The sequence below is a fragment of the Cynocephalus volans genome, chromosome 6 (genome assembly GCF_027409185.1).
Source record: "Cynocephalus volans isolate mCynVol1 chromosome 6, mCynVol1.pri, whole genome shotgun sequence".
NCBI classification, from domain to species: Eukaryota; Metazoa; Chordata; class Mammalia; order Dermoptera; family Cynocephalidae; genus Cynocephalus; species Cynocephalus volans.
In genome coordinates this window covers 52,730,509-52,743,984 of record NC_084465.1, presented here as the reverse complement: position 1 = coordinate 52,743,984, position 13,476 = coordinate 52,730,509, and the positions used below count along the sequence as shown (strand labels likewise).

Sequence of the window (13,476 nt, the reverse complement as noted above, 5' to 3'; positions counted from 1 at the left end):
GCATTGATATTCAGCTCTGTACTCCACAGATACGTACAATCAACTACGTTTCAATAAAAAAAAAGAATATCTTTTATAAGGCCCTTATTTAGTTGTCAACTTTAAATAATATTCTATGACTCCCACCTATTACCTAAGCAACAATCAATGAGGTCATTGGTCATTCTTCTTTTCTTTTGCTCTCCTGTCTTTTTTAATTGCATTTTTTTCTACACTGCTTAAACCTATGGCATATGCATATTATTCCCTACCCTTGTCTTCGCATTCATTCTAAACTTAGATCTACAATTACATGTGTGGAATGATTGCTATTAGTTCTTTCCTCAAGTCATTTCTTGGTTGAAGTAGCATGTTTCAATTAAGTAAGTATCTCAGGAAGGGTTCTTGGGTATAGTATAGTGTTTGCGGGATGTGTGTGTGAGAGAGAGAGTGAGAGAGAAACAGAGTGTGAGAGAGAGAGAGACAGAGAGAGTGAGAGAGAGGCAGAGAGAGAGAGAGTGAGAGAGACAGAGAGAGAGAGTGAGACAGAGAGAGAGTGTGAGAGAGAGAGACAGAGTGCGAGAGAGACAGAGTGTAAGAGAGAGAGAGAGACAGAGAGTGAGAGAGAGAGAATGTGAGAGACAGAGAGAGTGAGAGAGAGAGACAGAGAGTGAGAGAGAGACAGAGAGTGTGAGAGAGACAGAGAGTGAGAGAGAGACAGAGAGAGAGAGAGTGAGAGAGACAGAGAGTAAGAGAGAGACAGAGAGAGTAAGAGAGTGAGAGAGTACACGCATGCGTGTTAATACTTGAAGGATAGCTTGACTGCATATAAAATTCTTCGCTCACACTTTCTTTGAGATTCTTTAAAATTCTGCTTCACTGTTGTCTATATGTATCTGAGGGTGCTTGAGAAAGTTCATGGAGAGACTCATATTATCTTTCAATTCTACTTTTCCACAGACTTTTTGAAGTACCCTCCTGTGTTGTGCCTGAGATCTGATGTCAACTTGATATTTTTTCCATTGTAAGAAACTTAACGTTTAGCCATTTTTTTTTTTCTTTGTCTTTTAAAGTCTAATAGCTTACTGGTATGTATCCTGGAACTGACTGCTCTCGGATGACTTTTTTCAGGTACATGGAGAAACTTTTTAGTATATAGATATGGTCATTTTATTTCTGGAAATTTTTTTTGATCAGTTTTGAGTATTCTATTATTTTTCCTTCTTCATGTATTTCAATTATACATGTACTGGATTATCTTTGCTTATCTTCTGTATTAATGACTTCTTTCTCATTCTTTTTACCTTTTTAAATTTTATTTGTGTTCTCTTGGCTATTGCCCTGTCTTTCCTTGATGGTTCTGATTATATTTTCAGTTGAATCTATTCTATTCTCTTTGGGGAACCTTATAATTTAGCATTCATTTCAGAGATTTTTTAAAACTTATTTCATTATTTTAGTCAACTCTCCTTTACTGTCTATCTCTCTGTTCTTTGTCCATGTCTATTCAGAGCTTTTAAAATTCTCATTCAAGGCATTGTTTTACATTTACAAATGCTTGTTTCAGAATATCTGCAGGTTTCAATAATTTTAATTATAATCATTATATTTTTCTTGTTTTTGTTTTTGTTTTCTTTTGAGGGAGGACAGCAAACTTTCATTAACTGCACTGTTTGGGCTCTCATTTTCTAATTTCTTATAGTAATTTTTTATGAATGTTGTCTGCTATTTTCTGTTCATTTTGAAATATCTTTTGTTCCTAGACCAGCAATAACAGTTTCATACAAGTGAAAGTAAACAACTTTGGTGGGTTACTACATTCTTTAGTTCATAAGCATCCTCTTCTGTTGCTTTTGTGATCTTGCATTTTTTCTTTAAATGTGCAATTCATTAATGGATGACATCTCTCTTTTTTGAGGGAGAGTAGTTCATATGTCTTATGACCTTATAATTATCTTTTATTTCTGTAGGTGCTTAATTTCCATCTCATGCTTTTTTTCTTTTCATAACTAAGTCCCCAATGGCCAATCTTCCCCATCGACATCACCCACCCTTCTTCTGAAGGTGCCTTCCCAAGACTGCCACCTCTCATTTTGCTCACTTCCAAGCCTCTTTCTTCCAGTTCCCCAGTAGCTGTGCTCTCTTTTCCCACTCAGGGTGGGAAGTTATCTTTCTGCGGGTGCTTTTGTCTGTTTTCCTACCTCACCCACCACCAGGCTCCTGGCCCTATCTCCTCTTGTCTGCACACTCTTCACTCTGACACCAGCTGGCTCTTCTGTATTGGGGCATTTATGCCCCTATTTTACGTACAATTTTTGAAGCTCATAATATTTTATTTCTCCTAATTATATGTAGGTGTTGTTTATGAGTGGCTTTATTGCTCTCTTAGTAGATATTTAGAGTTTTTAAAAGGTAAGTAAAAAGGTTAAACTGTAGATGTTAGCCTTTGCACTATAGGAGTCCACAATGTTTCAATAACTATTTTTAAGTGGATGATAATTATAAATAGGTAGGTAGATGGATGGATGAATATAGACTTATCGAAGTTAAGAGGAAACTGGGCATATTTTGAAGTTCTCAGCATATAGTTGCTTTCTGAATCTTTCTTTATAGCCAGACGTTTCTCTAGAGCTCTAGGAATAAAAAGACAGACACCTACTAGGTTCATCACTTTTTGATCTTCTAATGTGTCTCACAAACTTAAACCAAATATAACCCTTTCTAAGTCTTTACCAGACAACATCCTTTCCTGTGCCATGCTGTCCTACCAACAATTCTTGTCACTATCTCAGATAGATCTGTCGTATTTATGCTAGCATTGCAAAAGTTCACATCTATATTTGACAGCTTTTTCCAGGTAGAAAAGGGCCCCTGAATACGCAAAATATTATTTAGTACATGTGCCCTCACGCATCAATGTCTACCAAGAAAATCCTACACATTTTCTATTCAAATTTGGTAAGATAAGTTAAGAAATAAATTGATTTGGAATTTTCTGTGCAATTGTATCTTCTATCAACAATCCCATGAAATCATGGTTAGTATTTTTAAAATTCATTACAACACTGTGGTAATTAAATACTCAGGTTGAATCCACATGATAGCATGAATTAGATGTTGTCACTATAAAATATAGCCCAGCTAGTTCTTCTTGCCACTATAAAAAGAGAAAAGCTCCTACACCCAGATCTCACAAATGAAGACTTCACAGCCTGTATTTCCATAATATCGATTGGGTGTGTGCCTTTCCATGTGACAGTATCTGTAGAAGATGAAAGAGAGCAAAACATAAAGGAACAACATTTTCTATTTTCAGTTTTTGGTTTTTTTAGTGTGTTCTTTGGCTTTGCTTCAATTGTTTATTCTCTGACAGAATGGTATAAAGTTCTCTGGTAAAGAGGAGCAAATTTGAGTCTTGATGCACAGAAAAAGAACTGAAAGTATACACTCCCAACTTTACTTCTATGTAGGGGAATGGGACTGTGATTAGCTTATCATTAATGTATGGATTTTGTTAAAAAAAACAAGTATGTGCTCAGGATTTACTTTTATAATTACAAGAGCATTTTTAATAAAGGAAAAGAGAGACAAAGACATAATAGAGTTTATTAGTATATTTGTTTATTTGTTTATTAGTATATTAGTTTATTTGTATATTTTATTCTTACACAGTATCTTTCTCTTCCTTTTCTCTTTAATTCTAAAAATATATTTCTTATAAAAAAAATCATTTACAATAAGGATTCCTAAAACTCCTAAGGACTACTTAGGAGGAAAAGGTATATGACTTCTACAGGAAAATTTAGTTGCATTTCCCAATTTGTATGCTAAGTATATAGCAAAAATCTAAAATATTGGAGGAAAATATTTGAATATGAGAATTAACTGTTACCATATTGTATACTATACACTATAGTACTTACATAACCTAGAAAAACTTTGTATGTTTTTTAAATTTTCTTTTCTAATGCCATTACCTCTAAAACATAACCTAACAAGAGCAAGAGCATCAGTTTTATAAAAAAAAAAGCTAGTCTAGATAAAATAATATAGGGTTGAAGGAAATGGTCACCCATTCTGGTCCCCATTTCTGTCTCCAATATCTTAGTACTTTGTATGATTCCTAAATTGGGCTGCCTTCTTAGCTTTGGAGAAAATTTTAAGCTGCCCATCAGAATGGACCTCCATACAACCTTGTTTGAATTGACATAACCCATGCTTGCTATGGCCCCTACAAGATATGACCTGCCAGGAAAGTAACAAAGCCTGACTCCAGATTTTGAATTCCCGTTATTGCATCTATGTCTTCTAGGACTCAGGATGCAGCAACACTTAAACATGAATGTTGTATTTACCCAGTTTTTCTAGTGAACAGGAACATGGGATAGGCCAGCAGAAAAAAATAAAAGGAAAATAGCAAAATTAAAAGTCACTTTCTTAGAACATCTTTTGAAAAAAATCAACATAATATAAAAGAAAAATTTAAATGCAAAAATTCTACATTTTTATTTTGTGTAAAAGTTCAACATTATCCAAAGGTATTCAGTGTTATTTGTAACTGATGGCACATTAATGGTGTGTGTATAAGTCATCTAATCAATAGTGAGAGTAAGTGAAATTGCTTTTTTTCAATGTTTTCATTTTGAAGTTAGATTTCAAAAAAATTGCAAAAATAATACGAATTGTTTCCACAAACCTCTCACCTAGCTTCCCCTAATGTTAACATCTTTCATAAGTACAATTATTAGAAGCAGGAAATTAACATTCATATGGACTATAACTAATCTGCAAACCTTATTTAAATTTTGCTAGTTGCCCCACTAATATCCTTTTCCTTGTCCAATATCCAATCCATTATCCCACAATGCATTTAGTCATCATGTCTCCACAGTCTCCATCACTATCAGCCATCACATTGACTGGCCAGACCAAGTAACTTGGATCTATTTTGAAGAAAATGAATTGGGCCAATGAATTCTTTAGGAGGATGGGATACAGAATTGGGAAACTGAGAGACCAAAGTAGTGATAGCAGTACTTGAGAGAAAAAGTAACATACAGCTAGGTATGAGATGGCCATTCCAGGACATATGCAAGATGAGCAAGCAGAAGTAGCCAGTCAGTAGAAGAAGAGAAGGAGGGATATACACAAAGTAAAAAGGAATTGAGAGAGACATGGACATACAGAGGTAAAGAACATAGTTCAAATGACAAACAACAAAGACAGACAAAAGGGATCCTTCTGAGATAGTCTAAGACATTGTGTCCTAGATTCCTTATAGTTTTCCAGTATTTGGGTCCCACATCCACAAGAAATACAAGGGGACTTCAAAGAGTTGGTGGAAAAATGGAATCAAAAGATAATACAAAACTTTCCATGAACTTTTTGAATACCCTTGTACTGTCCTTGCATTTCTTCAAGTTTCCTGTCTGCAGCCAAAAAATTGCATTTTGTGAGCTAGCATAAAGGGGTATTAGTTTTCTGCAATGAAAATGAACCTACCTAAAAAAAAATAAATAAATAAAATAATATTTGGGAAGAGTAATTAAATTAAAAAAAAAATAGCACGGTGGCTGTGGCAGAATCCAGGCAAAACTAGATGCCCATTTAATCTTTTGATTCTATTCCACTTTTACAAAACTAATACAGTGTATGACTGACTACAATTTAATCCAGACATTTGCGTAGACTTTTGCAGGGCAGGACTGTCTAACTACTGAACTTGCTCCATGGTTCCATGGCCTGAAGAAAATCTTAATTAAAACAGTTCTTAATGCAGCATTAACCTTGCTGATCTCAAGTGTTTGTTTTTCCTTGTTGCATAGTGTATGTTATTTTTTCATCAGTGTGACCTTAATCATCTGCAAATTTGTCAAGTATTGGTGAATGCAGTATTCTAAATAACCAAGGATGCAAGAGCTCTAAGCTACATGCTTGCCTGATTGAGCAAATAGTATAATATTGGAAATTCTTTTTCTCATTTTTTAGCTTAATTAAAAGAAGAAGCAATTGGTTTTCTAAAGCTACTTCAAGTCCGAATAGCTTATTTTTCACAGTGAAAGATAATTCTTAACTTCCTTAACTTTTCACTATCTAGAAGATATGTACTTTTCAGTTTATAATCTTAAGAAGTTTATTTTATGACCTGTCTTTTTATAAGTGAAGAAAAACTTGTGAACATTGTGGTTTGTTATTGCCATTTTAGCCTAGATCCTTTGTTGCTTTTCAGTAAGGGGAATACACACAACACGTGTGTACGTGCACTAACATATACACACACATACACGACGATCCTTCAAAAAGTTCGTGGAAAGAATCTTACTATCTTTTAATTATGTTTTTCATGAAATTTCTGAAGGACCCTTGAGTACACAAACAGACATTTATATACACATACACACACATCTTTTTCAACATTGCTTATAGATTTTTATGCCTATTCTGCCACGTTTACAAATGAAGCAATGTCTTGTACCTCTCACTGGTTTCTTCTAATATCTGTCCATCAATCCCTTGAAAATCTTTAAAATATAATGAATGACAGTTCTTTGCAATAGAAGGTTAGAGCTACAGTGTATCATTTTGTCTCAAATTGTGAGTCCAAGATCATTAATAGTTGATCTTAAAGTACACGTATTTATAATGTACAATTTTGTTTCTGCATGAATTAATATTTTACTTTGGAAATATGAAGCAAGCAAGCAAACAAACAACATATATCGATATCTTATGAAAAGCAACGTAAATTCTCCCTAAATTCTGGACTTTATGGAGACAAGTGGGAAATTATGTAGTAAATTGTTCCTAGGACCTTTGGCATTGTAAATGTGACAAAGATAAAGAATCAGTGAACTCTGTACTTCTGAGATACATTGCTTAGCACTGGTAATTTACTAAAAAAAAGAGAACCAAAAGTAAGGAATATGTGGAAGTATCATTTACATTATAAAAGATAATTTTTAAAATTTGACCATGGAATGCTTCCACATGACACTGACATTAAGAAGTAGACTAGTATCAATAAGTTAACCATGTTAGGCTTTTACTCTTTATGTTATGGAACATAATTGTTTTATATGTTATTGTATTTATGAGATGACATTAAACTTGTTTTAAATATGTATCTATGTATGAAGCCATATTAATAATAAATATCCATAACATCAATTACTGTCCTCTGTATATTCTTTTACTTGAGCTGCTTGTAAAAAGCACTCGATAGGTATTGGTGAAATGATTTCTTCTTTTTAATAGTCAAATTCTTCAGCAGCTTGGGGGATTTGATGAAAACTATTTGGATAGTTATTCTCCTTAATCTGAATTAAAGTGGTGTTTATGCTGTGTTAAACAGAGTCTCTGAATTGATATCTAAATTGGTTAAGATTGCTGGAACCAGAGTACAGGTAGTTTGAATACTGAGTTATTAAGATAGAATGAGTCCATTAGCACCTGAGCCATAGTCAGTACTCAGTAAGGTTTGCTATTCTTTTTCTGAAAGAAAGATTTTAATTTGGTGTTATAAGTTTATTAAGGTATCCCTACTAGCATGAATTACATATGTTTGGCTGCAGAAATAATCACATATTCAATTATAAACTGCTTCCCCAATTGAGTGGGAAAAAAATACTGCTTTTCCTCTGCTCTCTCACCACAATCAACACAGAAGACTTCTGTGACCAAATGTGTGTGGGTTTTCCCCACACACCAGGCAAGCAGTCAGTTCTGCAGTGGACACCAGCTGGGTACCCTCCAATTCAATTCCTATGCTGTCCACCTGGAAATAGCATCAGATCCCACAGTTTGGGTGCTAAGTTTCAAAAGACTGTCCCCCACTTCTGATGCTAATCACAAGCCCCAGGTTGTTTTACTCTGCTTCTGACTGACCAGCTATCAATCGGGGTTCCCATGACCTCTATTTTGAGATTGGTTAATTTGCTAAAGTGGCTCACAAAACTTAGGGAAACATGTATTTCTACCGGTTTATTATAAAGGTTTTTGCAAAGGATACAGATGAAGAGATGCATAGGGACACAGAGCCTCCATGCCCTCCTCAAGAGGCTCCATGCTCCTCCAGAGCCCTACAAATTCAGCTATCTGGAAGCTCTCCGAACCCTGTCTTTTGAGGTTTTTATGGAAGCTTTGTTAAGTAGCATGATGGAAGCATGGACAACTGTATACAAATTGGATTGGACAAAAAGGGTATGATCTAACACTGATAGCCTGAATGGGGAAACCAGAAAAGCCTGGCTGTTCAGATTCTTCTTGGCCTCTCTGTGCAGTGTTCAGTCCTCCCAGGAATGGGGCAGGACCCCCTTCTGAAATGGGGATCTGATGACTTACAATCAGATAAGGTAGGTCAGAGAATTTCTTTATGGCCAGCTCTAAAACAGAGAGGCAGGGAAGATTAGAGTCCTGCCTTTGGGAGAAAAGGAGCAGGTGAAAGGAGGGCAGGAGAAGGTCAGAGAGTAGTTTCTTGGGAATAACAGGGGCTATGGGAGTTATCAGCCAGGAACCATGGACAAAACCTATAGATATACGTCATAATAGTACACCAACACTGCTTGGAGTATTATAGAATAGAAGGTATTTGCATCATGTTAACAGAATCAGAAAGAATTCTGGACTTCAAAACCTGTACAAATATGTCCCTAAAAGTTTTGGATGAAGAATTTTGGATCTGTATTTAATTTGGTGGTGAGATTATAAATTAGTATTGTTTTGTGTGTAGAAAGGTGGAGATCTGTCAACACGTATCGAAAACCATAAAAGGGTACATTCCCTTTAGTCCAAAATTCCACATCTAGGAATTTATCATTACTAATTTATTAGGAAAATGATATAAGATGTAGGTTTTATCAAGTTCAACACAGATAATGCATAACAGGTAAAAACTGTGAAGTTCCAAGTTTTCAATAATAGAATACTGGTGAAATTACATAGGCTGTAGCCTTACCACAGACTACTAGTTGTCAACACTGTACCCCCCAAAAATGTATAATTAATTATGCTTCAATAAAATAAATAAATAACTTTTTTTAAAAAAGTGATATGTGCAGTAACACCCGTCCACATTGAAAGATGACCTTGACGTTTTATTAAGTAGAAATATCAGACTATAAAAATAATATGCACCATATAATGTAATTTCTAAATGAAAAATTTGTAAATATACATAGAAAACTATTTGAAGAATATTTATTAAAATTTAACAGTGGTTATTTCTGGATGGCAAGATTGCAGGTAATTCTAATTTTTTGTGACTGTGCTTTGGTCTACAGTGATGTGTTGTTACTAGAGTAACAAAACTTAAATTTTACTTAAGTATATTACTAAGCATGCATTGTATCTTGCTTGGATTTCTGCTTCTACATATGTAAAATTAATATCTATCAAGAAAAATATAAAATTCTTCACATTTGTAGGAGTTAAGTACAAAGGCTCAGTGTACTTGGAAAACAGCATTATGAAGCAAAGTCTCGTTTTCAAACAGCATGTTTTTGCCTATGGTAGCATTCATAACATTGTTGATAATTCATGTGTGTGTTTGTGTATTAAAATTAGCCATGGATAATTGGAAATATATATCGTATTGTCAAGGAAAGTGTGTTAAGAATTTTAGACTTTGTCTTTTAAAAATATGCCCAGATAGTATATTGGCAGCATTCAAATTACGACCCACATGGAAACAGCAAGCTACCCATCTTGAATAGTGGGATGTCAACCAAGAATTTGTAATGTCTTTCTTTCAGTCATCAGAAACCATTTGCTTTTCTCAGAAATATATTCTGAAAATATGATCTTTATCCTGAAATGCTCCTTTAACAATACAAATAAATAAGAGAGCAGTATGCACTTTCAGGAAAGCGATTTGCCTTCTGTATTGCGCTGAATGGTGATAACGTGATGACGTGACATCCCACTGCTCGGTGTGGGATAAACAGCTAGACCCAGCAGTTATCTGCAGAGAAGAGAGCTCTGTGTTTTAACTGCCAATTTTCAAGTCAGTGCTTCTTATACTTCCTTAGAATGTGTCTGAAATTTGGTGTGACTCTGAATGCTTTATTCCACTTTGGCAGACCATTTCTGCAATCCATGAACAATTAAATTGTTACTTTTTATTAAAAACTGTGATATTTATTCTTTATTTACTGAATGAAAAAACTCTTTATTTTTCAGAGCTTCCATATGGCTGGGAAAAAATCGATGATCCTATATATGGCACTTACTATGTTGAGTAAGTCTCTAAGTGTGATATTAACTTGTTATTAATGTTGTGAAATTGTGTTAACATTTCATTTATTGAGCATGTGTAGCTAATAGCCCTTTTATTTCCCTTTCATCTTACTTTGAAGTATCCACAAAGACTCTAGCAGCAGTAGCTAGCTGTTTCTTGCCTCTCCAGCTGGCTAATTTGTCGTTCTTTTCCCTTGACTCATGATTCTAAAACACCAATTGGAAAAGTGTATTTCACACTGTCCTCTAAATGAGTGATAATTAAAGATATCGAAGTAAATGCCTTTCATTTTGCAATCAAAATGTTAGGAGCTGACTGGTTGTGCAAGAGAAATGTTCTATTAAACCAGATTTTGAAGTCAATTAAATGAATCAGCCACACTTTTCCAGCTGAAGGATAAAATAAAACTTATTTTTTTTCTCTTTTAGGACCCCTCTAATCAACAGTTTTCTTTCTGTAGATTGTACTTTTATGCTACCTATTGGAGGTTGCATTGCATTAATTATCTTATCGTACTATGAGTTATCCTTTCTATGCATCCTTTTATTCAGAATAAAGAACCTATGAGGGATTAAATTATATTTTTCTTAGGAAAGTCTAGTAATTCATAATTTTTAAAAGTTAAATATGTGATTTTTTTCTAGAACTCTCTCTTCTGATAGAGAATTTTTTTATCCCCACATACTGTGTAATGTTTCTTATTTGAGTGAATAACAAATCCTATGTATTACTTATGCGACATACAGTAGCCAAGAAATGCAGAGGTTGAAAAACAGAAGAGGTTCACATTATTTATCAAGATCTAACTGCATTTTCTCTAACCATATTCTGTTTAACATTAATAATCTAGATGGTCAAGGGTTACAGATTGATGGCTTTATTGCTAAATTGTTTTGTAATAGTATTCAACCAGTTCCTGAGATTTTAGTAGGTGTCAAGCCCTTCTTTGCACTGGAGATGTGCAGATAAGTAAGACCTGTGTACTCCCTGCCCTTGAGCATCTCCCTCAGGGGTACTGTACTTGTCTTGATTACTTTGACCCACCATTTTCATTTGGAAAAGCCCCAGTTTTGGCACTACAGTCGGTCATTTCTAGATTCACAGCCAAGGTGAATTCAGTTCATTTGCCACATGCAGTCTTCTAACGTAGTCTCTAATGTCTAAAATGTACAAACTCAATAGAGATAAAAAAGTAAGATAAACACATAGAGGTATCTCTATTTGCAAAAATAAAAGGAAGTCATTTGTAAATAGTTATAAGGCCTCTGAGTCACACTAAATTGCTAATCAGTCAAATGTCCATACTTTAATAATAATATAGCTGCAGTTCCAGAATAAATTTAACACTGTTTCCAATAAATGCTAGCTTGTCTAAATTCACTGAATCAGACTGTTCTGTGCCTAAGCCTATCACATCTGAAATCCAAGGCAGTCCATGTAAGGAAAGAGGACTGAGGTGTGAGACATACCAGATCTAATTTTTAATACGTTTTCTTGCATAATTATCAAATAAGAACACTTTCTTTTGTCCAGATGTTGGCAAACTCCATAAAGATCCAGATAGCAAATATTTTGGGGGCCATATAGTCTCTGTCACAACTTCTCAATACTGCCATTGTAGCTTTGAAGCAACCATAGGCAACCCTTAAATGAATGGGTGGAGCTATATTCTAATAAAACTTCATTTATAAAAACAGGCAGCTGGCCAAATTTGGTCTGCAGGTCATAGTTTGCTGGCTCCTTCCCTATTCTAATTATTCAGATTTTTTTTCCATGTCTTCTGCTCCTTTCAAGCTAACTTCCAATGCAGGAAACAGTACTTAACTCAAACCTTTCTTCTCTGCTCTAATCACCTATCATCGAGGTGAGACACCCACACATAAGAAATCTATGCTTTCTACTTTCTTGATCATGGAGATATGTGTTCTTCGAGTAAAGATCTGTGGCTGGTAGACCCCTTGTTGTTGATTATTGAATTGGACATTATCTATAACCCTAAAGAAAATTGTCCTTGTTATCCTTATACTTCAAATGGTTTTATTTTTCTTTGTTCTTGCTTAAATTACACTTCTCTCTACATTTCTCCACTTCATTTTCCATGTATCACAGTCACGTTCAGAAAATTATTTAGAATTTAGTCAGTCAGGTCTTATATAATTAGCGCAGGCTGACATGCTTAATCGTTTTAGATTTCAAGTGATTTTAAGGTCATATTTACAGGTCATAGTGAGTCAAAATAGTTGAACTTTCTTCTAGTTGCATCTACTTCTACTATTTGTCATGGACTTATCCCCATTACATGATGCCATAAGATATACCAATATCAATAATTATGTGTGTGGGCGTATAAGGCCAAGCAGAAAACTGAGACAAATAAGCAGCTAAAAGAAAACGTTAAGTAAAATATTATTCTAATATTTCTTAGAAGCTGCCTTTTGGAAAAATTTGCCAACATAATCAAAACACCTCAGTTTATTTTATATAATATATGCATTACTTGAAATGAGGGATATCTCCCATCACAACAAAGACTACTTATCAAATATTTTAATTGGAATACACTTATTTACATGGTTTGTTTTAACTGTGTATCTCATCTTCATTACAATAGTATTTTCACAGGATATCTATTGGTTCTGAATAATAGTCTTGTTGATGGAAGCTATATGAATACATATATAAACATAGAGGTTATTCATCACTTTCAGTCCATAGGGTGTTTTTCTTGTGGGGGGGTCACCTGATTGCTTATAGTTAATTATACACAAGAAAGTAAACGTCTAGTCTAAGTTAAATCAACTTTTCCAGTATAGATATCTTAAATACAATATCATAACATAACATGAACATAAAATATAAACTGCCTAGACCAAGATATTCATAATTGTAGTGATAATATTAATGTCAACATCTTAAGGAATCATACATTTTGGATTTGTAATATCAATAGTTAGTTAATTTAACAAAGCAAGGCTGTCTTTTATTGTATATCTGTAGCCAAGAAAATGCTGATTCACTAATGCTATTAAATGACAATGGCAATGGATTCTTTGTAGAGCTATAATTTTTTTATGTTTAATTACACATAAAAAATATTCATTTACACAGTTGGAGGTGCTGCTTATGAGATATGAAAAGCATTCCACTCTCCTGCCCAATAGCAAAAAAACCTATATGCATGGACACTGGAGCTCCAACTTAGCAGTCAGCCAGCCACTCTCTTCAAACAGACCAACAGCTGGGAGCATAAGTTGCAGTATGGG

At 34.4% G+C, this 13,476-nt stretch overlaps 1 protein-coding gene across 2 annotated transcripts in view; it reads left to right on the top strand.

The window, feature by feature from the left end:
- MAGI2 (membrane associated guanylate kinase, WW and PDZ domain containing 2) overlaps positions 1-13,476 on the top strand; it is a 1,312,517-nt gene that overhangs the window by 966,666 nt on the left and 332,375 nt on the right. For both annotated transcript variants that reach the window (XM_063101323.1, XM_063101322.1), the window contains exon 7: positions 10,156-10,213. In XM_063101323.1, coding sequence (XP_062957393.1) covers positions 10,156-10,213 — 58 coding nt within the window. The remainder of the gene's footprint in view (positions 1-10,155; positions 10,214-13,476) is intronic.